This window comes from Myotis yumanensis, unplaced genomic scaffold (assembly GCF_028538775.1).
Source record: "Myotis yumanensis isolate MYYU_CA2020_CCGP unplaced genomic scaffold, mMyoYum1.0.hap1 SCAF_19, whole genome shotgun sequence".
Lineage (NCBI taxonomy): Eukaryota > Metazoa > Chordata > Mammalia > Chiroptera > Vespertilionidae > Myotis > Myotis yumanensis.
In genome coordinates, this window is record NW_027223770.1 from 25,619,512 (window position 1) to 25,645,952 (window position 26,441).

At 54.2% G+C, this 26,441-nt stretch overlaps 2 protein-coding genes and 1 non-coding gene across 5 annotated transcripts in view; 1 reads left to right on the top strand and 2 right to left on the bottom strand.

Annotated features, from left to right (window-relative positions):
* The window catches only part of LIMK2 (LIM domain kinase 2), a 53,868-nt gene extending 35,799 nt beyond the window's left edge, over positions 1 to 18,069 (top strand). For all 3 annotated transcript variants that reach the window (XM_070399882.1, XM_070399883.1, XM_070399884.1), the window contains 14 exons: positions 310 to 445; positions 1,143 to 1,252; positions 1,809 to 1,997; positions 3,182 to 3,287; positions 3,650 to 3,846; positions 5,489 to 5,675; positions 6,528 to 6,614; positions 7,112 to 7,243; positions 7,460 to 7,516; positions 9,632 to 9,697; positions 11,014 to 11,188; positions 11,944 to 11,999; positions 13,220 to 13,377; positions 16,352 to 18,069. In XM_070399882.1, the coding sequence (XP_070255983.1) occupies positions 310 to 445; positions 1,143 to 1,252; positions 1,809 to 1,997; positions 3,182 to 3,287; positions 3,650 to 3,846; positions 5,489 to 5,675; positions 6,528 to 6,614; positions 7,112 to 7,243; positions 7,460 to 7,516; positions 9,632 to 9,697; positions 11,014 to 11,188; positions 11,944 to 11,999; positions 13,220 to 13,377; positions 16,352 to 16,496 (1,801 nt within the window). In that variant the 3' untranslated portion in view covers positions 16,497 to 18,069. The remainder of the gene's footprint in view (positions 1 to 309; positions 446 to 1,142; positions 1,253 to 1,808; positions 1,998 to 3,181; positions 3,288 to 3,649; positions 3,847 to 5,488; positions 5,676 to 6,527; positions 6,615 to 7,111; positions 7,244 to 7,459; positions 7,517 to 9,631; positions 9,698 to 11,013; positions 11,189 to 11,943; positions 12,000 to 13,219; positions 13,378 to 16,351) is intronic.
* Positions 18,070 to 18,979: 910 nt separating this feature from the next.
* PIK3IP1 (phosphoinositide-3-kinase interacting protein 1) lies at positions 18,980 to 26,441 on the bottom strand. Its single transcript, XM_070399886.1, has 6 exons — positions 26,218 to 26,441; positions 25,310 to 25,426; positions 25,092 to 25,211; positions 23,850 to 24,047; positions 23,670 to 23,748; positions 18,980 to 20,682 (listed from the first exon to the last, which is right to left on the bottom strand). The coding sequence occupies exons 1-6, from the start codon at positions 26,300 to 26,302 to the stop codon at positions 20,478 to 20,480; spliced, it is 804 nt and encodes a 267-aa protein (XP_070255987.1). The 5' UTR covers positions 26,303 to 26,441; the 3' UTR covers positions 18,980 to 20,477.
* Positions 19,706 to 19,808, bottom strand: LOC138998208 (U6 spliceosomal RNA). Its single transcript, XR_011469081.1, has one exon. It is a non-coding gene; the product is annotated as a U6 spliceosomal RNA (small nuclear RNA).

Consider the following 26,441-nt stretch of genomic DNA (forward strand, 5'->3'; position numbering starts at 1 on the left):
ATTTTGAGGGAAAGAATGCCATATCAGTCATGCAGTTGGTGAAGGGTACATTTTGAAAAGTGGAGGTGAACGAACTTCTTTGGTTACTCGAGATACCTGTCTAGCCCAGAGGTTCTCACCTGGGGCCATGATTAGGCTTCAATCCTTGATATACACGTTTTCCTTGGATGTGCATTTTTTCTGGGAGAGGCTTCTTGGCTCTTAATCAGATTCTCAAAGCGTTTCAAGACCCAGACAGGTTAAGAAACACAGGATCCGAGAAACGTGGATTCCGAGAATCCAGGAGAGACTCCTTATCTTGCCTCCCAGGTGTTCGGAATGCCAGGAGTCCCTCACCAACTGGTACTACGAGAAGGACGGGAAGCTGTACTGCCACAAGGACTACTGGAGGAAATTCGGGGAATTCTGCCACGGGTGCTCTCTGCTGATGACCGGGCCTGTCATGGTGAGTGAGTCCCTCCATCTCTGCTCCTCATGGCCACCAGAGTCCATTGACCAAGCCTCCAGTTCCCTGTGGTCATTCACCTTCTGGTCTTTCCATCAGCCAAGGCCTCTCTCTTCATTTCATCATCTAACAGGTGTTTGTTGAGCACCTATGAAATAGTGCCGGGTGGGATCCTACCCTCAAAGACTTAACAAGCCAGTGTTGGGTGTGGGTGGGTAGGCAGGCACAGAGGAGACACAACACAATGGGGTGAAAGCCTTAAAGGAGAGAGTTACAGGTTGAGAGGAGGATACATACATCCAAGCCGTGGCCAGGAAATCAGAAAGGGAGACCCTGGAATGAACTAGCAGAGAGAGTTCCGCCTCCCCTGCCTGCTCTAAGACAAAGGGCTGTGAGCCTAGTCGCAGATTTGCCAGCTCTGTGTTGGAGAAACTGTGAGCCTTTCTAATGGGGATGATTACTCCTGGGGACTTGGTCTCATGGCTGAGACCAAAACAGTTTTTTGCAATCTCGAAAATGATAGGGGGACATCAGTCTGGCACTTCCGGAAGCTCTAGGGCAGGAAGTGCAAAGGAACATTCTTGCCGGGATCTGCAAATCCTTGATCGGAGGTCACTCACCCACCTCTGCCCTCAGTCTAGCAACAGCGAGGACTCACTCTCTCCATCTGTCCATCTTTCTCCCCACCTGCTCCCAGGTGGCCGGGGAGTTCAAGTACCACCCAGAGTGCTTTGCCTGTATGAGCTGCAAGGTGATCATCGAGGATGGGGACGCATATGCCCTGGTGCAGCACGCCACCCTCTACTGGTAAGACATTGGCCCTGTGTCTACCTTCCCCTATAAGAATGGCCGAGAGAGGGACAGGGCAGCATGAGTTGGGCGGAAAGACTACTGGGGTATCAGAGCACTGGCTTCCTGTCACAGCAGTGTTCTTAGCCTGTTCTGTAAGCTGTGAGCACGACAATTAGCATCCCTCTGACCTCTGTCCTTACCTACTGTGAGAGTAACAACATTCTGCCCTGCAGTCCTCCCAGAGGGAGAGAATGGCTAGGAAGTCACTCTCAGGACCCCAGAGCATTAAAGGCAAAGGCCCCTTAGAGCTCACTCCGTCCAACTGTCTCCTTTGATAAAAGAAGTCGGGCTGAGGCCCAGAGAGGGGAAGGGTTGGATTCTCAGTGGGTCGGAGGCAGAGCAAAGAGAACCCAGGCTTCTCATTTCGAGCGGCCAGCGGGATCATGGCAGGGACAGTAATCGTGGGGCTGTGGGTCCTATTGCTTGAAGCCACGTGGTGCAGTGGTTGCTGGGGCTTCCGGGGGGGCGGGGGGCTCCGGGACCTTAGCCCCCTTCCTGCTCCTCTCCCCAGTGGGAAGTGCCATAATGAGGTGGTGCTGGCACCCATGTTTGAGAGGCTCTCCACGGAGTCTGTTCAGGACCAGCTGCCCTACTCCGTCACACACATCTCCATGCCAGCCACCACCGAGAGCCGGCGGGGCTTCTCCGTGTCCGTGGAGAGCGCCTGCTCCAACTACGCCACCTCTGTGCAAGTAAAAGAGTGAGTATTTTGAGAACCCCAGAGCAGGGGATCTTGAGCCGAGGCCATAGATGGGCCTCAAAGGGGCTCAGAACTCCAGAGTCTTATGCTGAACCCCCTCCATCCTCATCTTCTGTCTTCCTCCTGGCGCTCACTATGCTGTAACCACACCTGGGCCTTGGCACTTACTGTGCTGTCTGCCCAGGCTGCTTCCCCCCAGATACTTAATGCCGGAACCACTCAGCCTTCACGTGTCAAGTGTCAGATCGTGTTAGCTCTTTGAAATTACCTGGCTTGATTATGTGTATTAGTTTGTTTATCATTTGTCCTCTCCACGAGTTCCTTCTGGAACTTGTCTTAGTCTTGTCCAGTACTGCGTGCCCAGGGCCTGGAACAGTGCCTGGCATATGGTAGGCGTTCATTGATTATTGTTTTGTTGGTTGAGCGAATGAACGGAGGGAAGGGAGGAGAAAGAGATTAAGACTCCACCCTAGGTCCAGGCCAGAGATCAGCTGGGGAAGGAGTCTGTGTCGCCCTCAGTACCAGTAATGAGGCGCCTGTGGCTGCTAACTCTGTAAAATCGTGATTGTGCACTTAACGGTGTGCTGCGCACTGGGTGCTTACATTGTAGGTGAGGGTTACTAGGTTTGGGGAAGACAAGAAGAGCTGAGGTCTGCTCCAAAGCCTCATTAGATGAAGAGGGGAGGGAATTGTGTTCGGGGCAGAGGTAGGAGTGTGTGGTTGTGTCTGGTATAGGTTGGGTGGTTGGGAGTAGCCAGAGAGGGAGTTGTTAAGTCATGGAGGGCCTGGATTATGAAGACTCAGCAGGTCTATTAAGGGATTAAAGCAACAAAGTGATGCAATCAGGTTAGCATTTTAGAAGGATCGAGGGTGTGGAAGTTGGGTGGGAGGGGAGCAAGCCTAGAGATGTAGAGACCAGTTAGGAGGCTGTTGCATGATCCAGGTGAGAGACGTTGGTAACTGTGGCGATGGAGAGAAGGCAGGGTTCTCCAAGATGGTGAGGGTTGGGGGCAGGGAGGAAACTCCGATGGGGAGGATGGCGCCCAAGTTTCTGGCTTAGGCCAGCCCGTTCTCTGTGCATGGCCTGGGCCTTGGGGGCCCGCTGACTCTTCTCTGCACAAGTGAAATTGGTCAGGCTTGTTTTTAGGATTCCTTCACCCGCCTCAACTCCCGTCTGATCCTAGGGTCAACCGGATGCATATCAGTCCCAACAACCGCAATGCCATCCACCCTGGGGACCGCATCCTGGAGATCAATGGGACCCCCGTCCGCACACTCCGCGTAGAGGAGGTAGAGTGTGTGTCCAGTCTGTCTATGGGTGTGGGGCATGGAACAGACCCCCTGGGAGATCACACTGTGACCTTCACCCCTCTCTACCCCTCGTCTATCTCTTTGTCTTGCCACTGAGCCCGTGACCACTGGTGACCTCCTGTGTCAGCCTGGCATGTCCCCAGGGCTGCAGGGATGGCCTGACAGATGGGGAAGCTGACAGGATGCCAGGCAGAGGGCACTGTGGGGTACTGGCATCTGGAGGCCACTGTTAGCCAAGTTGAGCCTGGGCCACACTATGCTTGGATCCTCTGGGCTGACGGTGGGTGGCCTGGGGGGAGCCAGCCGGTGGGATCCAGCCTGACGCTGCTCCTTGGCCGCAGGTAGAGGATGCAATTAGCCAGACGAGCCAGACACTTCAGCTCCTGATTGAACACGACCCCGTCTCCCAGCGCCTGGACCAGCTGCGGCTGGATGCACGGCTCTCTCCCCACCTGCAGAATGCTGGGCACTCGCACACCCTCAGCACCCTGGACATCAAGGAGAACCTGGAAGGGACTCTGAGGAGACGTTCCCTAAGGTGCCCACGCCCATCACCCTGGTTCCGTGCAGCCCCAGGCCTGTCCCTCGGATGAGGCAGAGCTGGCTTTCGGAGACCAGCAGAGTCAGGAAGGGAACCAGCTGGCCAGAGACGGGCTGGCTCTGAGGATTGTGCTGACCCAGCGCCCCGCAGGGAGATCACAATTTCATAACCAGGACCTGTGCGCGATCTAACCCAGCTGTCGGCCAGGTTCCCATAGGAACCAGAGGGTCAGACTGTCCACTGCACTCCTGAGCTGGATCCCGAAGGGCAGCGTGGCCCGAGGGGAAAACACAGAGCTTAGGGGCTGGAGTTGGGGCACAGGTAGGATTAAGAAATATAAATAAGGATGTCGAAAACTATAAAACAAGAGAGGAATGCAAGTTGTTTCGGATTTGAGGGACCAAAACCAAGTATGTGGGGAGGCTGAGAGAGCAGGAGCTGGAGCACTGGCTCTCCAGGCAGGCACACCCCGACGGCACCTTCTAGCTGAGCTGCCTCCCTTCGCGTATCGCCCCATCTCGCCTGGCCTCTGTCTGCATCTGTGAGGTGGAGTCGCAAGATAAAGGTGGCTGTCTCCCCAGTTATGTAAGGACTCGGTGTCAGCAAGGATGCAAAGCAGCCCAGTGTCAGCACTCAGCAAAGGCGAGGTGCTGTTAGTGTTACTAGGAGTCAGGTTCTTGATCCGCCCTCCTGACCAAACAGGCCGAATCGCTCAGGGCCCTCTTGGCTGGCGTCTGTTGGAAATAGGGCCCTCCCCCAGCAGGTGGCTCCTGTCACTCCTGGCTGCCCTCTTGGCCTCAGTCAGCATGAGCGAGCTGGTGGCGGCACAGCGCCAGAAGGCTGAGAAGGCCTGGGAAGAGGGAGGTGTGGGTGGGGGTGGCCAGAGAGCTGCTCAGATACCTAGAGGGCCGTCATGCACGAGAGAGGCCAGCTCGCCTGGGGTGCCCCTCGGGCACACTCGGCAGGAGGCGGGGCGGAAGAGCAGGGGCTGGGAAGCTGCCGGCCGTCCTTGCCGGGAAGCCCAGTGACACAGGTGTGTCCCCGGAGAGGAGGTTGCAGGGTTGCAGTCCACCTTCAGTGCCGCAGACTCAGCGTCTCGTCCTTCCTTCAGGAAGTCAACGCAGCAGTCACCAGCCATTACTGTGACCGGCGGCTCTTAAACATGGAGACATACTGGCTTTATTGCTGTAGAAATGATACACGCTGATTACTTTTAAATGTAGGAAAGGTAGCCAGATACAAAGATGTGCAGAATATCCCAAATCCCACGTGGTCATTTTGGGGGATGGCAGTAGGCTAGCACTGTGACCCCGTTAGTGCCTCGAATGGAGCAGACATGGGCGGCGGGTCACCATCTACCGTGCTGTCCTGTACTGAGCGCTATGAGCCAGTAGCATGTAGTCATTCATTCCAGGTGAGAAGTACTCAGGGTTCCCACTTTGCATGTAATTAAATACTGATGTTTGCAGCCTCCACATGGTACATCTGTCTGACATGAGAGTCCCCTTCCCCAGTCATATAGGTCCTGAACTACATACGTTGGAAAGGTCAGGCTAGCCCTGAGGTGCCTGCTCCCAGGGTTTCCTGGCAAGTCTCTGGGGGCTACCCTATCCCTAGCACCATTTTTCCTCATCCTCAGGCGCAGTAACAGCATCTCCAAGTCCCCCGGCCCCAGCTCCCCAAAGGAACCCCTGCTGTTTAGCCGTGACATCAGCCGTTCCGAATCCCTTCGCTGTTCTAGCAGCTACTCCCAGCAGATCTTTCGGCCGTGTGACCTGATCCACGGGGAGGTCCTTGGGAAGGGCTTCTTTGGGCAGGCCATCAAGGTAAGCACGGGCAGCAGCTGTTCTGTTCCTCCGCCCCTCTTCCCTCCCTCGCCGCCTTTTGGGGAATTCTTATCATGTGGTCTCACCGTACGCCCTGCAGGACACCAGGCCTCCTTCCTGGCTGCAGGTGGTGGTATAAGGGCTGCACCTGCCACCCCAGTCCTCCCAGGCTACCTAAGGTCAGCGTTGCTGTTGCAGTGAGCTTGGTGAACCCGGAGTCCCGGGTTGGGAGGAGCTGTGCCTGTGGCCCGCCCTTATCCAGGCAGTGGGTGTTTTTAGGCGCCCAGAAGCCCCAGTGTTGGGCATGCTGCAGGGAGCCCACGGGGGAGTGGCTCCTGCCTCCCTGATGAGCAGTCTCGGGGACTAACCTCTCTCTCTTTCTTTCCTCCTCCTCCTCCTCTACTGAGAGCTGGGAGGGGGGGTCAGGTAAGCCATGTGTCTCAGCTTTTGGAGCATTGGGGCTGGAGAGCTCACCCCAACCCCCTCAGCCTCCCTAGCGCATGTCTGTGGCGTTGGCCTTCCTGCCCCTAGATTTCTGTTCACCTGAGGGACTCACTCCCTTCTCAGATGACCGGAGCCCCTGCCTGGCTTGACAGCCCCTCCTGCCTCATCCCACACTTCCCTTTTCCGGGTTCTCGCTTCTCTGTGCATGCCCAGCTCTCCAGGGATGGGGGTGTGCTCCTCTCCGAGTCCCCTGGTGCCCCGTGCTGTGTCTTCTGCACATGAACTCTGTCCATCTGACCTGGCTCGGCGCCTCCCCCAGGGGACGGGATGGCCAGCTGCGCTGATTTTTACACAGTTCTCCAGAACTGCCTCCGGTCTCTGCACCCATGACAATCGCCCTCCTTGTAGGTGACACACAAAGCCACGGGCAAAGTGATGGTCATGAAGGAGCTGATTCGGTGTGACGAGGAGACCCAGAAGACCTTTCTGACTGAGGTAAGAAGAGGGCGTGGAGTTAGGAGTTTGGTGTCACTGTTGGAAGAGGGAGGAAGACCTTACGAGGTGCTCACAGATAATGAGGTGATGGACATGAAAGCAAACGGATTTCGTACAACTAGATGCTACAATTACCACCTGAACACCCTGCTGAGGGAGCCTAGCGGGGCATTCCAGAGAACTGACACACTCCCGGAGCATCTCCATCGCCTCTCCCGGGTTGCTTCACTAATGCAGCTGGGTGCACCTGTGGTCCAGGTGCTGCCCTCCCACTCCAACACCCACCCCACCTCCCATGCAATTCCTAAAAAGGCAGGATCCTGAGGGTAAGGCCCGTGGGGCCCTCCCCATCCACGTGGGCGTATTCCTCCCCATCACACACCATAGGAGGTAGGAGATGCAGGTAACACTGGTCATGCTGACCGCCTGGAGGCAAAGGGGTGAGGAAGACACAGTGGGAAGTAACTGCCCGCCCTTCTTGGCCTCCCCACCCCCAGGTGAAGGTGATGCGCAGCCTGGACCACCCCAACGTGCTCAAGTTCATCGGGGTGCTATACAAGGACAAGAAGCTGAACCTGCTGACAGAGTACATTGAGGGGGGCACGTTGAAGGACTTTGTGCGCAGTGTGGTGAGTGTGCCATCTCCGTTGTCCCCAGGAGCTTGGTGGGTTGTCAGTGGGACACCTATGTCACTACCACCCTGAAGCCATGCTAGCCAGAGAGACTCACTGCTTTACCTGCAAAGGGCCATGATGGGTGGGACTGGGCACAGGCAGAGACCATGTTGGGGCCCACTCGTGGTCCAGGGACCAACAGCCTCTGATGGACATTCCCCCATCCTGCAGGACCCGTTGCCCTGGCAGCAGAAGGTCAGGTTTGCCAAAGGCATCGCCTCTGGAATGGTGAGTCTTGGCCAGGGGTGGGCAAACTTTTTGACTCGAGGGCCACAATGGGTTCTTAAACTGGACCGGAGGGCCGGAACAAAAGCATGGATGGAGTGTTTGTGTGAACTAATATAAATTCAAAGTAAACATCATTACTTAAAAGGGTACAGTCTTTTTTTTTTTTTTTTTTAGTTTTATTCATTTCAAATGGGCCGGATCCGGCCCGCAGGCCATAGTTTGCCCACGGCTGGTCTTGGCACTAACCTTGCCAGCGGGTTGGCAGGGGAAGAGGGGGCGGCAGTTGGAGGAGATGCAAGGATTGCGGGCAGGCATTGGAAGGCAGCTCGTGTGGGCGGGGCAGCTAGTGCTGAGCTGCTCTCTGTGCCAGTGGAATTGACCCCCGATGGCTGTTCTCAGCTCACAACCCTGCTCTCAAAGAATCCAAATCTTCAAGGGCAAACAGGACACGGGCAAGGCGAACTGGACAAGCAAGCTAGCACAAAATGGCCTGGCCTTGCAGGCACTGGGTGTCCAGGTTCTGAGGGCCTCTGGAGCCTGCAGAGAACCTCGCTGCCTAGGAAATCTGAGGAGGGGGAATGCGTTCGAGTTGAGCCCTGAAGGATGGGCCAGAACTGGATGAAAGTTCCTCTGGGCAGAGGAGCCCCAGGCTGAGGAGGAGGAAGCAGCCTGTGTTCCTGGGAAAGAATGATACCAACGATGGCAGTAACTGACCATTGCTGAGTGCTTTCTGTCCGCCAGGCAGGAACTGAGGGACTAGCTGCTAGTTCTGTCCCACAAAGGGACAGAACCGGAAGCTTGGGAGAGTCAGTCCTGAGATTTTAACCACTGCTCTTCATGTGGGTCCATGAAGACCATATTAGTCTTGGGGTACATTAAGGCCCCTGTATCTTAAGCTAAAGAGTCAGGCTTTATGTAGGAAGACAAAAAGACAGGTGTAAAAGATTTTTTTTTTTAGTATGTTTTTATTTAATTCAGAGAGAGGAAGGGAGAGGGAGAGAGAGTCAGAAACATCAATGCTGAGAGAGAATCACTGATGGGCCCCCTTCTGCATGGCCCCTACTGGGGATCGAGCCCGCAACCCAGGCATGTGCCTTGACCGGGATTCGAACCATGATCTCCTGGTTCATGGGTCAAAGCTCAACCACTGAGCCACACCGGCCGGGCTAAAAGATTTTTAAGAAAGCAAGCTTTGTGGCCAGAGCTCTTCTTTTTTTGCAGAGGACTCTGGTGTGGTCAGAAGTTTGGGGTAGGATTGGGAGAACTCGGCGCAGGGACACCTGGGTCGGGGGCTAATGAAACATTTCAGGTTTCTGAATTTTAGGGGATGGCTGGGGGCGGACAGGAGATTGGGAGGCAGAGTGGAGTCTGAATGGAGAGAGGGGTTGGCAGTGAGGGAATAGGTGAAGGGAGAAAGAAGAGTTGGGTTGGTTAGAAGAATGTCAGTGTCATTTAGCTGATGTTTGGGGGGTGGCAGTAACAGTTGGGAGACATGTTTGGGAAGAGCTAGGGTAGGTGCCTGCCTGGAGGGGGAAATAGCAAACAGTCCTGTTTGGAAACATTTGGTTAGGAAGAAAGAGAGGTTAAGGTGCAGACAGAGAGCAAGGAGGGTGCTGCGTCTCGGGGAAGGGGAATGTCAGGAATACGGGACCCACTGGCTCAGGAGGAGGTCGCTGATTCCCCGCTCACAGGCAGGAAGGATCCAGGGTAGCTGAAACCAATCATTGGGATGAGGGAGCCAGGCCTGCTTACTTCAGAGGTCCCGGATCTGCGTAAATGGGTAAAGGAAATGGGGACATGCAAGAGCCAGGGCCCAGGACGTTTGGAGATTTCAGGAGACAGCAGGGAGAGCTTAGAGCAGCCACTGGGTTCGGGCCGCCCAACTAAGGATGGGCAGGAGGCGGCAGCAGGGAGAGAGGAAGCCCAGGCGGCCTTTGGCTTTCTGTTGGTGTTGGGACAAGGCAGTGACGGCAGGGGGCCTGGGCTCTGGAGTCCAGGTTGGGTTCTGAAGGCGGGTGGGGTTGGCCTGGACGAGAGCCAGTTCGATGGCCCAAATCCAGAGTCAGCAAATGGTTGGTTTCCTGGCCATCAGCCTCAGCTCCGACTCTGTTTCAGGCCTATCTGCACTCCATGTGCATCATCCACCGGGACCTGAACTCACACAACTGCCTCATCAAGCTGGTATGTCTTGCTGTTCTGGGTCTCCCCTGGGCCAGCCCTCCAGGCTTCCTGGTCGCAAAAGAATTGACTGTCCTTCGCCTAGGGCTCCTGTCTTGCCCTTCCGGCTGCCTGCAGTGCCCTTCTCTGTCTTCTGAGCTCTCAGACACTTGCAGATACAGCTCCAGCCTTTGAAATCCTTTGATTGGAAGTGTTTCTGTGCAGACAGCCCCGTCACGTTCCTGGTTTTGCCCCCTGATGGTTCTGTAAAGCAGCTCTGGCGCCTGAGGCCACAGAGCTAGTGCATTTGTAGTGACCGGGTTGGGGGCCTGCATTCCTCCCACTGGTGGGTCAGCTCTGATTGTTACAATGTTATTCCTCCTGTTGACTTGCAATCTGGCTTCCTGGGTGCCCACTAACTGTCCCTGGCTTCACCTTCTGGACCCAAACAATCTTAATCCCTTTTCCACATGACTACTCCATAGCTGTTTATTTATTTTTTAATCCTCACCCAAGGACATGTTTTTCATTGATTCTACAAAGAGAGGAAGAAGGAGAGAGAGAAACATCGATTGGCAGCCTCCTATATGTGGCCCCACCAGGGATCCAACCCGAAACCTGGGTATGTGTCCTGATCGGGAATCAAATCCGAGACGAGACCCTGCAGTGCATGGGACAACGCTCTAACCAACTGAGCCACACCAGCCAGGGCCCCCAGAGCTATTTGAAGAGCTTTTCTCCCATAAGTCCCCAGCTGACTGCCTCCACCTTATCTTTTTTCTGTCTTATCCTGATTCTAGCCATGGCCTAAATCTTGGTGGGTGTGACTCAGTTGGTTGAGTGTCGTCCCATGCACCAAATGTCACCTGTTAGATTCCCAGTCAATAACATGCCTGGGTTGCAGCTCGATCCCCAGTAAGGGGCATGCAGGAGGCAACCAATGGATGTTTCTCTCTCTCTCTCTCCCCCTCTCTCCCCTTCTCCCTTCATTTTTTCCTAAATTCAATAAAAACGTGTTTAAAAAATATTTTGGGGGACAAGGCAGGATGGGGGACAAACAAAACGAAAGAAATCCCCTGCCCTGCCTCTGAGTCCCACTCTCTAGTTCTCAGAGCCTTCTCCCTCCAGGCTCCAGGCGCTCTGCTGTGAGCACCCCCAGGTCTCGGGAATCTGCTGTGTGGAGATACCAAACTGTTAGCAAACAAAATGCTGAGCCTTGTCTGTCAGTGAGGACTTCAGCTGGGACTCATTCTCCTTTGCTGCCCATCTTTTCTCTCCTTCTCAATGACTCCTCTTAGAAATGTCCCCACCAAGTCCTGACCTGGCCCTTGTCCCACCAGGACAAGACCGTGGTGGTGGCAGACTTTGGGCTGTCACGGCTCATCGTAGAGGAGAGGAAAAAGCCCCCAGTGGAGAAGGCCACCAGCAAGAAGCGTACGCTGCGCAAAAATGACCGCAAGAAGCGCTACACGGTGGTGGGGAACCCCTACTGGATGGCCCCTGAGATGCTGAATGGTGAGTACCTGGTGCCCTGAGGGGCCATGCCTCCAGAGGGGTGTGGGGGGCCACTTCTCACAGCAGAGCCCTGGGAGCTCCCGGGGAGGCCTGTGAAGGGTAAGGCCAAGTTCCCGGAGCTGAAGGCTGCATTTCTATCCCTCGCCAGACAGACGGGGCCTCGTAAACTACTTCCTCCCCAAGCGCAGGTCCACGAGCTAGTCAGTGTCCCCTCCGAGGTTTAGGGTGAGGTCTGGCTGAGACTTTGTGCCCCAAGGGTAGGTGAGGGCTCAGGCTACCTACTGCCTGATTCAGCCTTTCCTTCTCTCTCTCTGTGCTGAGAACTGAAGTGTGGTGCCCTCTTGTGGATAATGCTCACACCAGCCAGAGGTGCTGGCTGAGAGTCTTGAAACCCACAGGGTTGTGAGGCCTCAGAAATGAATGGTCTGATACAACCCTTTTTGGAATCTGAGGCCCAGAGAAGCTCAGTGGTTTGCCCAGGAGCACACAGCTGGCTAACGGCAGAGTCCAGGTGAACCCGGGTCCCGCACAGTGTCATCATGGGCAGTGTTGGTTTATAACATCCTTCCAAGGCAGCTCACCCAGGGCCGAGGAAAGGCGACTTCCAGGTGGTCCCAGTCCCGGGAAGCCTTCGGGGCGTCCCCACGGATCCTGTTCTAGTCCTGGTTCTCGGCTGTGGCCTGGCTTGGCCCGAGACTCGGTGCAGAGCAGGTAAGGGACCAAACCTAACAGCCCGCTCTCCTGTGTTCCCCAAGGAAAGAGCTACGACGAGACGGTGGATGTCTTCTCTTTCGGGATCGTTCTCTGCGAGGTGAGCTCCCGCACGTAGGCAAGCCCTGAGGCAAAGGCCCAGCAGCTCTGCCCTGCCTCCAAACGGAGGCTCCTCCTTCGAAAGATGAGTAACTCGCCATAAAGTCAACACGAGTGTAGGGTCATCTGGTTCATGACACGTCTCTCGCCACAGTCGGATTGCATTGGTCCCATAGGCTGGGGCAGGATTTTTTTCAGGTGAGAAAACAGTCTCAGAAAGGGAGAGTGGCTTGCTCTTCGTCACACGGTCAGTAAGGGGCGGGCCAGACGTGGAACTCCACTAGGAAAGGCAGATTGTTCATGTGGCCGCCTGTCTAGCCCGAGGCAACCTTTCCCCCTGCCTCAGCCTGGAAGTGGAAGCAGCCACTCCAGGGAGTGCCAGCCCGTCCAGCACAGTGCCAGGCACTGGAGGGGACAGAGTGAGTCCTGGGAACAGCCCTGCCCTTAGGAGCTTAGTTCAGTCGATCTCGAAGCAGTCGGCCCAACACATACATTCAAGGGTTTCTGTAATTCCTACAAAGTGGTGAGTGAGAGAGAGACAACGGACGATTGGAATAATGAAGAAATGTTCTTTTAAAAATTATTATTATTATTTTTTAATTGATTCCAGAGAGGAAGGGAGAGGGAGAGAGAGATAGAAACATCAGTGATGAGAGAGAACCATTGATCGGCTGCCTCCTCCATGCCCCCTACTGAGGATAGAGCCTGAAACCCGGGCATGTGCCCTTGAACGGAATTGAACCCGGGACCTTCAGTCCGCAGGCCGACACTCTATTCACTGAGCCAAACCGGCTAGGGCAAAAATTGTTTTCTTTAGTAGAGATCAATTGAGTATCTACTATGTATAAAGCAGTAGGCTGGTGTCATAGGATTTCAGACATGCATCAGACCCAGCCCCTCATTTCACAGAGCCTGAACTCTGGCAGGGGACACTGCAGGGCAGGGGGGGATGTGTGGAAACTGCCCCTCCAGATTTGGAACACTGTGCTTCCACTGCAGTAAGACCTTCTAAACCCTCCTCAGTATTCAGACTCTCAGTCAGGAGACAAGTCTGGATCAACAAGACTTTGAGAGGCAGGGCTGGGGAGGGTGGCTCTTTAACCTCGGTTTTCATCTTCCTCTTCTGCCCGTGCTTCCTGTGCACACGCCAGCATCCCTCTCCCCTACCGTGGGCCGCACCCTCCATAGTCCCTGTCTGACCAGCCACCTTCTCGCCTGCAGATCATCGGGCAGGTGTATGCAGATCCTGACTGCCTGCCCCGCACACTGGACTATGGCCTCAACGTGAAGCTTTTCTGGGAGAAGTTTGTCCCCACAGACTGCCCCCCAGCCTTCTTCCCCCTGGCCACCATCTGCTGCAAACTGGAGCCCGAGAGCAGGTTGGTATCCGCCCCTTTGCCCCAGCCCACAAGGTCCTGGGAGGCTTGCCCCGCCTTTGGCTGTGCCCATGCCCTTCCCAGGCACAGGGGTGGCGGAAGCTTGAGCTCAAGGATGTGACTGTCAACCACTGAAGGCACCAGACAGCTGACATACCAGGTGGGGGTGGGGAGGATGAGAGCACAGTTGCAAGTGACCTGGGTGTAACACAGAGACAGAGCCATGAAAAGAAATTGTAATAGAACTCACCCCAACCTATATCTTTCTACCAGAATAAGTGTCTTCATGTCTCCATACTCCCCTGTCCATGTTCACACACACCACACACACATTTTTTATAGATTTATGATCTCAAATAGAGAACAAAATTTTTTTATTTTACCCTGTATTTTCCTTGTTACTAACCAGGCTTCCTGTTTAGCATTTTTGTTAACTACATGAAATTCTATTCTAGGAAACTCTCTGAACATATTGTAATATACATAATGTAGATGTTCAGGTTTTTCCAGTTTCTCTTTACAGTAGATATTACTACAGTGAGCATCTTCATGCATTTAGCTAATTTCTTCCTTGAAAGAAACCTTTTTAAAATTACCTTCATTTCCTCAAGTTATAACTTTCATTAATACCAAAGTTACCCCGGGACTTTTCAAGTTTGTGCATTAGAAACCTAGAATCTTTGTGCTTTTTTTCTGCTAACAAAAATCATGTTCCTTTTAAAAGACAGATTCACAGATTACCAAAACACCTAGCATGGAAATTATGTATCTTCTATAATCTCCTAATTAATGTGTCCCTCAACACTCTCCTCACTCCCCAACTCCATCTCCCCAAGGTAACCAGTTAGCACATAATCTTTATTTTTTAAACTAGTGACCCAGTGCACAGATTCATGCATATTGAAAGGAAATTAGTAGAAATATTTTAATATCGCTATTCGCCCTTTCTCTATAATAGAAGTGTCAGAGATGAAAGAAAATTAGTAAAATGTATATGAAAATAATATATAAATTGATTAATAAGTAAACAATAACAACATGATGTAACAACAACAACCACGGGAGGTTGGCCTACCAGGGAGGGACCCGAGGGAAGGCTCGAGGGCGTGTCCAAACCGTCCCACCCAGTCCCCATCGGCCAGACCCCAGCAGCAAGCTAACCTACTGGTCAGAGCGTCTGCCCACCCAGTGGTCAGTGCACATCATAGCGACTGGTCGAATGGTCACTTAGCATATTAGGCTTTTATATATATATAGATGATTTACAAAAGTCTGCTGTAGAGTCGGGATTGGCTGGTGGGGAGCTCTAAATCTTGTTCCTTCATGGGCCCAAAGACCATAGTCCTTTAGTATAATATACCAGAGTAAGAGCAGGAGGAAAAGATGTGAAACTATACAATATTTGTTTGGTAATACCCTTTCTCAGTCATTCTAAATGTCTGTCTGTCTTGCACTCAGAAATATTTACTGAGTGCCTGCCATGTGCTAGATTTGTCCTAAGCACGTGGTTACAGTGGTGAACAAAAGAAAGGTGCCTCCCCTCCTGGGACTCATATTCCAGCAAAGAGAGATCAACTATTCTGAATATCAGAAAGTGACAAAGGCTGTGAACAAAATGTCAAGGAGAGACAGTTGTTTGGGACACAAGTTGTCATTTGAAATATGGTGATCAGAGTAGACTGAGAAGGTGACGAGATGTTTAAGTAAAGACATGGAGGAGGTGGGGGAGGAAGCCTGAGATGTCTCAGGGTCCCAGGGCACCTAAGCTGTTTCCGCAGCACTAGGAGCCCACTGTTTGCTTCCTCCTGGGGAGAGTTGCTGCGCCCATGAAATGCCCTTCCCAGGCAGATCCAATGGTGTGGAAACAGTCTGAGGACTGGAAAGGATCTTTGAAAAGGCACTTAAGCCCTGACCGGTTTGGCTCAGTGGATAGAGCATCGGCCTGCGGACTGAAGGGTCCCGGGTTTGATTCCAGTCAAGGGCATGTACGTTGGTTGCGGGCACATCCCCAGTAGGGGGTGTGCAGGAGGCAGCTGATCGATGTTTCACTCTCATCTGTGTTTCTAACTCTCTCTCCCTCTCCCTTCCTCTCTGTAAAAAATCAATAAAATATATTTAAAAAAAAAAAAAAAAAAAAGAAAAGGCACTTAAGTCCTGGACTGGGTAGCTCAGCTGGTTAGCAGCGGTCGCCAACCTTTCGGACCTCACAGACCACCAATGGTCCACAGACCACCGGTTGGTGACTGCTGAGTTAGAGCATTGACCCGATACGCCAGTGTTATAGGTTCCATCCCCAGTTGGGGCACATACAAGAGTCAACCAATGAATGCATAAATAAGTGAACAACAAATCTATGTTCTTCTCTCCCTCTCCCTGTCTCTCTCTCCCCTCTCTCCTTCTCTCTCTAAAATCAATGAATGGATTTTTTTTTTATAAAAAGGCACTTAGCTCTGGCCAGCGTGACTCAGTGGTTGAGCATCGATCTATGAACCAGGAGATCACAGTTCGATTCCCGGTCAGGGCACAAGCCAGGCTGTGGGCTCGATCCCCAGTGTGTGGTGTGCACGGGGCAGCCAATCAATGATTCTCTCTCATCACTGATGTTTCTCGCTCTCTCTCCCTCTCCCTTCCTCTCTGAAATCAATAAAAATAGATTTTTAAAAATGAAAAGAAAATTTTTAAAGACACTTTTAGTCCAATCCCACCTTTAATGATTGCGTTTTCTCCAAGACATGGGAGGAGCTTTTTTTCTCCTGCACTTTCTGTTTCTCCGCTGTCCCTTAGAACCAAACCAGCCTTCTCACAGTGTTATCTCTGACCTTTACAGCAATCCTGTTTCCCATGGAGGCCCAAAGGCAAGGGGCTTGCCCAAGGTCAGACAATTAGAAAGTGGTGAAGCCACAGGCCTGGGTGCTTTCCACACCACCCCATGGCCCTTCCCATGTTTCACCCGCCTCCAACCCCCTTGTCTTTCTAGACCGGCATTCTCAAAACTGGAGGACTCCTTTGAGGCCCTCTCCCTGTACCTGGGAGAGCTGGGCATCCCGCTGCCTGCAGAGCTGGAGGAGCTGGACCACACTGTGAGCGTTCAGTACGGCCTGACCCGGGACTCGCCCCCCTAGCCCTGGCCCAGCCCCCTGCTGTGGGCAGGGCCATCCCAGCTTCCTGTGGATCGGCAGCTTGTTTAGAAGCAGAACAAGCCATCCCTACTACCTCCCCAGGAGGCGAGCCGGGCGCAGCACCAGGGAAATGCCTCTCCACTTGTTTCGGGGCCTGGTTACTGTCTGTACATCCAACACTCGCCTGAAAGCTGTGAAGAAGAAGAAAAAAACAGGCTGGTCCCTGGGCCAGGAGGAATCTGTTACTCGTGACCTCTTGGGAATTCCCTGGGATTCCAGGCTCTTGCTTACACTAATCAGCGTGATCTGGACCTGCCAGGCAGGATTCCAGGGTGAACCAGCCGCTGGGCTCCGAGGTCTCGGGTCCAGCTGAGGACTGGAGCACTTCAAGCGGCCGGCCGGTCGGTCGGTCGGTCGATCGGGTGGATGAGAGCAAGACTGGGGGCCAGGCTGCAACCCAAGGATGTGAACTGACAGTGGTGCTACCCTCCTTTCACTCCATGTCCCGCCCTTCCCTGGGCAGGGTCGAGGCAACAGGTTGCGAAGAGGCCCTTACTTTGTGGTGGAACTGGCCAGGAATCCAGGGAAGGGCTGGTTTCTGTTCACCTGCCAGGTCAACACAAGGGGGAGCTTTCGCCTCATGTTCTCACACTGCACTGCCGGAGACTGGCTGAGGACTTGTGCATCGGCATCTCTGCCTGTGACAGGAAGTCACCCACCTGCAGGAAGAGGCTGGAGGCAGGAAAGAGAGGCTCTGCCCTCCGGAAAGCCCCTATCCTGGCTGCTGTCCCTCAGCCTGAGACAGGTTGCCTGGAGCTGGATGGATTCTGGAGGAGAGCATGGCTTGTCACAAGCCCAGTGTGTGAGGCTGAGGGAGTGGGAATCTCAGTGGCAGCCACTGCCCACCCTTCACCATGCCGAGGTCCAGGCACCACTTGGGTGGGAAAAGAGGTGGCAGAGTCCCAGGGCTCAGATGCTGGGGAGACAGCTCCCTGAGCCGGGACGTCTGTCTCAGACTTCCCCTGCTGGCTAGCCCACCTCACCAGCTCCTGGCTGCAGCCTCCTGAGCCACAGCCATAGGTGCTGACCAGCCCTGGGGGCAGCCTCTACCCTTGGCTCCCAGAACTCTAGGGACTCAACACAAATAGACTTGTCTCCTCCTAAGTGTCTGTGAGCGAGCTTGCGCCATATTTAACACATTGGGAATGGGTTTGGGATATTACTGCGATGTGTGGTGGTTGTGTTGGGGGTGGGAGGGAGGAGGTGGGTGGGAGCGATTCAGGAGAGTGGTTGCTGTTAATACTATCCTGTTCTATGTGTTGGGTGATATGTGAAATACTGTTCATAGACCTGATGAGTTGTGGGATTAGATGTCATCTCTGGCTACGTGACACAGGCCGCACTTCTGTGTGGAGTGTGCTAGCTTGTGGGGTTGAGCCCTGGGCTCCCGGCAGCAGCAAGGTCCGCGCTGTGTGGCTGGCGGTGCCTCAGCTGCCCCCTGCAAGCGTGGGAGTGGTGGGCCCAAGTTGGGCCGTTGAGCAGACCAAATAAATTAAGCCGTTAACATAACCGACGACACAGAGAGTAAAATGTGACTTGGGGTCTGGCTCAGGGAGATACACGTCGGGGGTCTGCTGGCCTGTCTGCCAGGAAGTGCAAGGCCTCCCCTGCTCCCTTCCAGAGGAAATGCTACTGGCCTGTCCAGGTCCGGGTCACGTGACTCCCCACAGCAGGGAGTTCTCACGATCCCTAGTTCCCATCCCCTCCCCTAATGTAGACACCAACCTGCTCCAGAGAACATGCTCATCCCGCCGGAGGCAGCCCATTCCTTAAAACAGGTCTGACTCCCACCTACCAGCTGAGTCGCTCCTTTGGGGCCCTACACACCCGCCTTCTGCGCTCATTCCTAAAGCCTGGCTGTCCTAGCGTCCTCTCCACAGGACTGGGTGCCCCTTGCTGATAGAACTGTCCAGTGTCTGGCCATGGGCAGAGATCACGGGGTGTTCTAGAGGCTGAGAAACCATTATTCCAAGTCCAACAGACACTCCCATTTGTAGCTGTTCCTGGGGCCCTAAGGAGTCACCCCCACGGGGACGTTCTCAGCTCAGAGCGGTTCCTGGCAGCCCAAGGACTCATCCCCCTCTGCACACCCATCCCTCCTGTGGCTCCTACAGCACCATCTCCACTGCCAGTTCCCAGCCCCAGCCAAGGGTGGCCTGGACGTTGAACTACCTCCACCTCCGAAAGAATGCCCAGGGCAGAGGATCTGCAGTGACCAGCCGCCCACTGAGATGCCCGCACATTCATCTTTACAGCAGCTTCACCCTGGAAGATTCCTGGGGGTGACTGCGGTCACCAACCACTCTACGGTGGCCACTTCCCAGGGACAGGCCCGGGCCACACAGGTGTTGACAAGGTAACCAAACGTTCCTCAACTCATGGGAGGAGTATTCACGACACCCCATAGACTTGGCAATGTGCAGTCCTTTCTTTTTTAAAAAATTTATTTATACAAGTAAAATGCAGAGCAATTTCCTGCGCTTTATATGCAAGTATCAGAATGAGGTATATAAAACATGTACACAGAGAAATGTTTTCATAGAAAAGTAGAAACCAGTGATGTTCTCTTCAGCATCACTGAACCCCAAAGGACCCCCTGAGGCCTGGGTTCCCTCAGCAAACCACCCCCAGGAACAACCACTTGCTAGAGAGAATGGGCCCCACAAACGCCCCCACGCTCTCCATGAGGGGCAGAAGGGCCCTGGGGAAGGAAGCTCTGTGGCATTGCTAAGGCCTCCAAATTCGACGTCAGGACTGGGAGGCCCTGCCGCGCCGCTGGCACAGTGTAGCACAGTGGGTGGGGAAATGTCCTCTCCTCTGGCCCATGCTGGTCACTTTATGACTTTGGGTGTCCCTTTCGCCCTCTGGGCTTGGGGAACCCTAGGGTCTTGTCCAATGATTTTATGACTGTTTTACAAGTTAGGGGTCGTGACCTCGCTCCATTCTCAGAGGCAGCTCACAAGGCCCCGCAGTATAATTCCCACAGGTAAGCTGTTGTCTTAACCCCACAAAAGGAAGAGGTCACTGTCCACCTTGGTCAGAGACTGTCTGGGGGGCACCAGGCCCACCTCAGGTCCTGTGCGGCCTGAGGCATCCTTCACCCTCTTCCTAAGCGAAATGTTCAGTGCAGTCCTTCCTGTCCTTTTTTTAAAAAAAATATGGAACTCTTCACGAATTTGCTTGTCGTCCTTGTGCAGGGGCCATGCTAAATCTTCTCTGTATCGTTCCAATTTTAGTATACGTGCTGCCGAGCACCTTCCTTTCAAACAGGAAGTCACTGGGCCTAGCCTGGCCCACTACTGTCAAGGCATGTCACCGCCAGCAAGTTGGGGCACACCTAGTACCCCCAGCCTGGATCCCATTCTCAACCCACACTTGATTATTGTACAAACTCATTTCTGGTTCTCAGAGGTCAGTAGGGAGTTCCATCCCAAATACTGTTTAAACTAAATACAGTTTTTTAAATGTTGCCTCTCAAACTGCTTGGCCTGAACTATGAATAACAGCGTACGCCACTCAAGACAGCCGAGAACAAACGGAAAGGTGGAGACTGAGGCCACACTAGATCATAAAGCTCAGAGGAGCCCAGGGGAGCTCCCTGTCCGTCCCTGATTCAGTTCCAGGACACAGGCAGTGTCACAAGCCCTTGTCGGCAGCACTGCTGTGGCAGCCGCCACTGTCCCCATCCACGGACAAAACCCTGCTGCAGGGGTTGGAGAAAGAGCATTGGTAGCAACCTACCCAACTTCACCTTCAGTTAACGGTGCAACCCGCGTCTGTCTTAGGGTTCACCAAAAACCAAAAGGGGGAAAAAAGTGGGGGGAGGGTTTTAACCACAACAAAAAGTGTAGATCTTCCCAGCTGTAGGAGGGTAGGCCATCCTGCACCAGTGTCGGCACGGGGCTCCTGCCCATTGTGGGGGGCTCAGGCCCCAGGAGTGCCTGCCTGGCCCATAAGGGGGGCATCACCCTCCTGAAGGTCGACTGGAGTCTGACTGGCGTGGACCACAATGGTCTTCTCATCCACGATGTCACAGGTGGCGTTGGTGAAGGCAGACAAGGGCAGGGTGATTGGCTGCATCTCCCGCTCATACATTTTCTGGTCATACTGCTCTTTCAGGCCCTTCGCCCTGGCAAGAAAAGAGGGACGCGTTCAGGTTGTGTCTCTTGCATGGCTTTGCTCATTCGACAGGCCCAGGCAGGGCAGGTGCTAGCTGCAGTCACAGCAACCCAGTGGCTGACGTACTAGATTTCTCTCTCTTTTTAAATATATATTTTTTTATTGACTTCAGACAGGAAGGGAGAAGGGAGAGAGAGAGAGAATGATGAGAGAGAATCATCAATCGGCTGCCTCCTTTACGACCCCTACTGGGGATCAAGTCCCCAACCCGGGCATGTGCCCTGACCCGGAATCCAACCCAGGACCCTTTAGTCTGCAGGCCGACACTCTATCCACTGAGCCAAACCGGCTAGGGCCAGCCTTCCTTATTAAGAAAGCATGCAATAAATGTTGGCTGCTACTGTAATTGTTTAACCTGATGGGTGCTCTGTTTACATTTAAAACTTATGATACTCTTGGGGTGGGTAGGTATGGTGTGTGTGGAGGAGGGATATATCCCCATTTCACAGTCAAGAAACCGAGGTGCAGAGTAGCAACATCTATACTCAACAGCTCTTTCCAAAACAGTCTTTTCTCTGATTCTGGGGAGAGCTTGCCTTTAGCCCAGGTGTGGTTTCCTGCTCTATAGTCTGTACTGTACTCAGTGTACTTTTGCAGAGGAAAGGGAGGAGGGGGTCTTGTGGTTAGTAACAGGGAGTCTGGTGACTCGTGCCTTGCCCTGAGTTTACCCTGCCTTGCCCTGAGTTTACCGGAAGGTAAATTCTAGGCCTCAGGGAAATCACATGACAGTCTGAAGGAGTGAACCTGCAAGAAAGGCCTGGCCCCCTCACCGGCATGAGAAACCAGCTCAAGATGAATAATGTTTAGCCCCGGCCGGTTTGGCTCAGTGGATAAAGCATCCGCCTGGGGGACTGTAGGGTCGTGGGTTCGACTCCAGTACCTTGGAAAAATGTTTAGCCAGTTCACCTGGAGGCCTGGAAACGGTCACAAGATTGGAAGAGAGTCCACTGCGGCCAGTGGCTGAGGAAGGAGGGCTACCCTCCGCCAACATGGTTTGATTCTGCCAACAAATTGTAGGTCAGGGCCACCGCACCATTCCATCTAACACTCTGAAATGAACAAGCCAACCGTCCCGCCGGCACATCCCAAGGGCAACAACCTTAGACTGGCAATCAGGAGAATCCTCTCACTCGGGTCAGTACTTCCCCTCTCTGTACCTCTGCTTCCTGAATCACAGAAAACCAGAGAAGGAAGAAGGCTTGGCTTGGAGGGCACTAGTAAAAGTGCCCACATTTTACAGAAAAGAAAAACAGTTTATGACCACAGAGCTAAGCCGTCATGTGCCTCAGTCACATGCCTTAGCCACAGCAATGCTCTGGGGCAGGAAATAGAAGCACCTTGCCCACAGTCACACAGATAGCGAGTTCGAGGCAGTGCTAAGAGTTGGCCTCACCAAATGCTAGGGGTGTGATCTCAGGCAAGGTACACCTCCTCTCTTGTCCCAATTTCCTAATCTGTAAAAGCGGGGGGGGGGGGGGGGGGGGGGGGGATAATAACAGTACAGTACAGACTATAGAGCAGGAAACCACACCTGGGCTAAAGGCAAGCTCTCCCCAGAATCAGAGAAACCACACCATTTGTTAAGGTGATGGTGAGAATGGAGTTACAGCCTGTAAACTGCCTGAAGCAATGTCTGGCATCTGCTGTTTCCTATTGTTGCTTTTGTTGTTATTACAAACACTTCCTTTTTTCATCTGTAAATGAGCAGACTGACTATGTATCACCTCTAAGGACACCTGAGATTTATTTAATGCTGGGTGATCACTGGGGCTACCGGCTCAGACATGGCTCTGGCCACTGGGAAATGCAGGCTACCATGTCACTTCCCTTACAGAAAGCCTCCTCAGACACTGGAGAGAAATATTACACTCGGGGCTGAGGTCCCCTGATTTTGACCAAGAATGGCAAATAATTTCCCCAAAGTCAGACAGTCCTGTAGAAAGGAACGCAACTCGGCCTTATCATCACGCACCTGTGACGGACTTCGATAGCCTTTCCACATGATCGCTCAAACAAGCATTCCTCCTCCTGTGTCCCAGCCACGGGTCACGTCCCTGAGTTCCCCAGGTAGCCTCTTTGGCTCCCTATGCTATGAGGAGTGAGCAAACAGGCTCTCTGTCCTCCAACTCACTTTCTTCCTCCTGTCCTAGAGGAGATCCTTACGGCTCAGGAAATTCAGGCCCCAGTGGCAAAAGTGGTGGCTGGGGAGCTCTTTAGTAGCAGAGTTTTCTAGCTCCCAGAAAGAGTGCAATCTCTGGATCCCTGCAGTGAGTGTCGGGCCTGATTTCTGCAATGCCACTCACGTCCACACCAGACACACCGGATTACACATCGGGGAACTGGGTGTCAGAAAAGCTGGGCTTCAATCCATGTTCTGCCACTCCCAGGCAGAGTGGCCCTGGGTGAGTCACTTCACCTCTCTGACAAAGGTTTCCTCGTCGGTAAAATGGGGAATGAGAACTCCTACCTCACAAGGCTTTGGGGTCAGGAATAAACGCATCAAAGGAAGGGGTTTGTGGACTAGAACCAAGTGTCTACTAGACATCTTGAGCTGGTTTCCCCTTTTTCCACACTTCCCTTTCTCTTTTTTTTTTTGTTGTTACTCCTCACCCAAAGATATTTTTTCCATTGTTTTTTAGAGAGAGTGGAAGGGAGAGACAGAGACAGAGAAGCATCGATGTGAGAGACACATGTCGATTGGTCGCCTTCACACGTGCCCCTACCAGGGACAGGGATCCAGCCTGCAACTGAGGTACATGCCCTTGACCGGAATCGAACCTGTGACCCTTCAGGCCAAAGGCCCACGCTCTTTCCACTGAGCCAAACAGGCTAGGGCCTCACTTTTTTGGGGGGTAAGAATGCCATAAAGGAATCTGATTCGACTTTGTGTACCTTTCTCCCCTCCTCTGAGGGACGCCCAGAAGAGAAGCTACTGACCTCTTGTAGGTGTATCCAAAGATGATGCCAACTCCGATGGCAATGATGATCACTATCATGCCCATGCCCAGCACATTGCCTGCCAAGGAAAGGACACAAGTCTGCATTAGCCATGCCCCGGACAATACGCAAATATTCCTTCATGAATCCCATATAAGGACAGGGGTGGAGCAGTCATACCCAGGATCCCCAAGTCCTTCTCCTTGGAGTTCGCCCGGACCCCCTGCACGATCCCAATCACGGGCTGCACAGTTGCGGCCTGGCTCCGGACGGACAGGGAATTGGCAGGAGCAAACAGCTGCCCCTCATCTCCACTTGGCACTGCAAACGCCTCCTCCGTTTCTGTCTTGGAGGTTGGCAGGTCCTGGGACACAGTTTCTGGAGGAGAAGTGGAAAAACAACTCTCATCAGAGGGTGGTCAGAGTGAATGCCGCAGCCAAACCTTCCGTCGCGTGTGCTGGGGGAGCTGAGGGATCCAGCTCAGAATGACCTGCACACACTGACACCAAACTCCCCTTTGGGCAAGGCCAGGCCTGCGAGGGCCACACCATCGCTGGGACAAGGCCAGTGTGAGAGCAAGGCCCTAAGAAAGGGCCTCTCCCGCCTCCCACGTCTTCATTTGTCCTCAGTGGTTCTCAACCTGTGGGTCGCGACCCCTTGGGCGGTCGAACGACCATTTCACAGGGGTCGCCTAAGACCATCCTGCATATCAGATATTTACATGACGATTCATCACAGTAGCAACATGACAGTTATGAAGTAGCAACGAAAATAATTTTATGGTTGGGTCATAACATGAGGAACTGTATTTAAAGGGCCAGAAGGTTGAGAACCACTGGTCCAAATCCTTGCCATCTTCCAACACCCAGCTCCATTGCCATCCTCTGCAAGCGTCACCCCCGACTCCCCTGGGCAGCTCCCATTTATGGAGCCCACGCTGTGTGTGTGCCAATCCCCAGGTTGCATCTTTACACGTATCCATTGGAGCCTAGAAAACTGTCTGGCTGCCTCGGGAGCAACACGCCGGCGCCCTGGAATCTAAGAACCTGGGATTCAAATCTGAACGCTGCCATTCACTGCCTCCCTAAGTCACTTCTCTGATCCCGCCCCCCCCAATTACTTCTTCCCGTGGAGGCGGGTTGTGAGCACAAGATAACACACAGCAGGGAAACCACAAACTTGTTCAGTCAAGGCTGAACGGATCGCTAAGGGCGCCGGACCGGGCCCGCGGGGCTGGGCCTCGCCCGCTTCCGTTGTTTACAAGGCGCTCCCCCGGAAGCTGAGCTCACTCAGGGCGGCGGCAGCAGCCAATGGGCTTTGCGCCCCGCGGCCTGGAGACAGTCCTGACCAATCAGAGGGCGTGGGGCCAGCGGGAGCGGCCGCCCCTCCACAGCGCCGGGCACGGGGGTCCCGAGTGGGTACCTGGGCAGCGCAGGTCCTCGCAGGGCCGCTTCTCGGGGGCGCCCGTCTCGCCGCTGACGTAACACCAGGGCCCGCGCGGGTCCCGGTCCGGGTTGCGGCAGTAGCTGTGGTTGCCGGCGCCTGAGAGGGGAGAGAAGGCGCCATGGGCCGGGGCTGGGGACTGGGGGCCGGGACGGAGGCCGCCGCCCTCCCACCACCCGCCCGGGGCGGACACTCACCCGCCTCGGGGGCAGAGGCCAGGCGGCTGTGCGCATCCAGCCAGTTGAGGCAGCGGAGGCCCGGCGCCGGGGAGGACTGGTCCGCCCGGTACAGGTGGCCGCTGTCCGACAAGCAGCCTGTGAGGAAGAGGAGCCCCCTCAGACACTGGAGCCGGGGAGCTGGGGTCCCCTGGGCTGCGAGACCCTGGACGCGTGGAAAACCGCGCCAGGGCTGCATGAAGCTCTCGCTTTTTTTTTTTTTTTTAAAGCCGGAAAGCACTACACACGTGCCGAGGGTCGCTGTTCTGGACCCTGTGGCCCCCGTGGAGAAGGCCTGGCTGGGGGTGTCGGTGAGGTGGGCAGCCGGGCCTGAAACTCATCCCCGTGTGGTCGTTCCACGTTACATAAACTCTGGTGGTGCCTTCTCCGCGGCTCTGGCCATCCTGCCCTAGGGACACTCCCTCCTGGGAGAAGGCTGCAAAAGCCTGGACCCGGGCGGGCGGGCAGGCACCAGGGGAGCCTCGTACGCTGCCTGGAGGTAACTCCGAGCTCCCACTGCCCGCAGCAGGAGAGCCCCAGGAAGAGGCTGGGGGAGGAGGGCTTGTGCTCTGGCCACACCATCCCTGGAGGCCTCTGGAAAAAAAAACAGGCCTCGGGGAGTAGGGGGAGAGGAACCCCCCACCCCCACCCCCAGTTCCATCCACTCGTGAGCCACAGGCAAGAAAAAGGAAAGAGAAAGTAGCCACTTGCCTTTGTTCTTAATGGCAAAGATGGAGCTGCAAGCCCCCTGGCCAGGAAAAGAAGCGGGGGTAGCTTTTAGAATCTGGCTAAAAGCTTCCTTTCCTGTCATCTGTGAGGCCTGGGAAACAGGGGGCTTGCCCCTCCCTGCTGCCCTGAGTTGCTGCAGGAAGGAAAGATTGTCATCTTACCTCCAGATGCATAGGCTTCTGCGAGGAGCAGGTTGCTGAGGAGGAGTGTTTGCAGCCAGGCCAACAGCATCCTCACCGCCTTCATCTTGCAGGTGATTGACCAGTTGGGGTCCCCTTGGTGGCAGTTGAAGCCTCGCGGTCCCAGCCTTGCAGCCAGACCTGCCCTTGTTATGTATGCTCTTCTGGTAAACAGCCTCTCTTTAGAACTGGGAGCTTCCCAGCTC